At 33.8% G+C, this 1501-nt stretch overlaps 1 protein-coding gene across 1 annotated transcript; it reads right to left on the bottom strand.

The window, feature by feature from the left end:
* Positions 1 to 467: 467 nt before the first annotated feature.
* On the bottom strand, positions 468 to 1191 carry LOC108759142 (putative nuclease HARBI1). Its single transcript, XM_018504458.1, has 2 exons — positions 1082 to 1191; positions 468 to 987 (listed from the first exon to the last, which is right to left on the bottom strand). Exons 1-2 carry the CDS (start codon positions 1189 to 1191, stop codon positions 468 to 470), a joined length of 630 nt encoding a protein of 209 aa, XP_018359960.1.
* Positions 1192 to 1501: the final 310 nt, after the last annotated feature.

Raw genomic sequence — 1501 nt, 5'->3', positions numbered from 1 at the left:
TTTCAATAATAAATAATAAATCAATATATTTTACCAATATCACTCTGGTCTGGATCCTCTTGAAATATGCACCCACTGCCAAGGAACTGCCCCTTCGTGCGAAAGATAGTGTGCCATACTATCACGTAGAGCAATTATAGATCTTGATGGATTATTCGCACCCATGCGTCCTATCCTTTGAAAACTATTATCAATGTGTTGATCTCGAAACAATCCTCGTGTAATGTGATCATTATCTCCAACAGTGTCGGCAAAATTTGGAGGCCAATATTCTTGCTGTTAGATCTTTTTTTCGGAAATACGCAGAAAATTATGTAAACATATTACGGCAGCAGTAATCATTTGTATATTATGAATGTCACCAATGATATTATTTCGCAAAATTCTCCACCTTGATGCCAAAATACCAAATGAATTTTCTATTATCCTCCTTGCTCTTGATAGACGATAATTGAAGATTTTTTTTTTCATCTAAATTTCTTCCCGGATAAGGTCTTAGAATGTATGGTTTTAGAGAAAAAGCCTGATCTCCAACAAAGTAGTATGCTAGTAGTGCTTGCTGGTAATTTTATCCTACCGGATTCCAATCCTCGTCCAAAGGCTAACTCCGAAAATACTGCACCATCACTTTGTGAACCATATGCTCCGATGTCTACAAGTGTAAACACGTAATCGGCATCACAAACAGCCATCAGAACGATGCTGAATGTTTTCTTATAATTAAAGAAGGCAGATCCTGATTTATTTGGTGCTTGAATGGTAATATGTTTACCATCGATTGCACCACAACAGTTTGGGAGATTCCATTTCCTGTAAAATTCGTTCGCCTTTTCTTTCCATTCTTCGACTATTGGCTGTTTACAATATACGGGACTAAGAACATCCCATATGACATTGCAAGTTTCCTTGACTATAACAGATACAGTAGTTTTTCCGATTAAAAAGGACCATGCAACTACCTGCATACTGCAGCCTTGAGATAAATAGCTACAATAATATAAGTTCTACATTATTATTTACATTAAAATTAATATATATAGTTATGTATAAGACATGATAAAAATTAAAAGATTTTACTTACAATAATGTAATAAGCAGCCTATGCTCTGGATTTATAGACTCACGTATGCTGTGTTTCTTTAATTTGTCTTGTATAAGTCCTAATAATATGTAGAAATTGGTCTGTGACATCCTTGTATACTTTATAATTGTTCATTATCCACTGTAGCCATGTCTTTAAATAAATTATGAAAATGTCCTTTATCTTTTCTTTTTTTATTTATTGGACGTACACTCCAACGGCGTTTGTTCCTGATTTTTTTATTTAACGGTGCGTCTGTATATTCAGTATATGCTAGCCCCAGAATTGATAAGAACATTCCACACATTGCTATTTCGGACAAATCCATACTTTTTATTAAATTTAAAATTTATTTATATGACTAATGATCTTTAAAGTTATGTGATTATACCGTGGCCGTAACATCGGTACTGGCTATTA

This window comes from Trachymyrmex cornetzi, unplaced genomic scaffold (genome assembly GCF_001594075.2).
Source record: "Trachymyrmex cornetzi isolate Tcor2-1 unplaced genomic scaffold, Tcor1.1 scaffold1690, whole genome shotgun sequence".
Classification (NCBI taxonomy): Eukaryota; Metazoa; Arthropoda; class Insecta; order Hymenoptera; family Formicidae; genus Trachymyrmex; species Trachymyrmex cornetzi.
The sequence above is the reverse complement of the archived record's forward strand: the minus strand, read 5'-3'. Positions and strand labels throughout refer to the sequence as shown.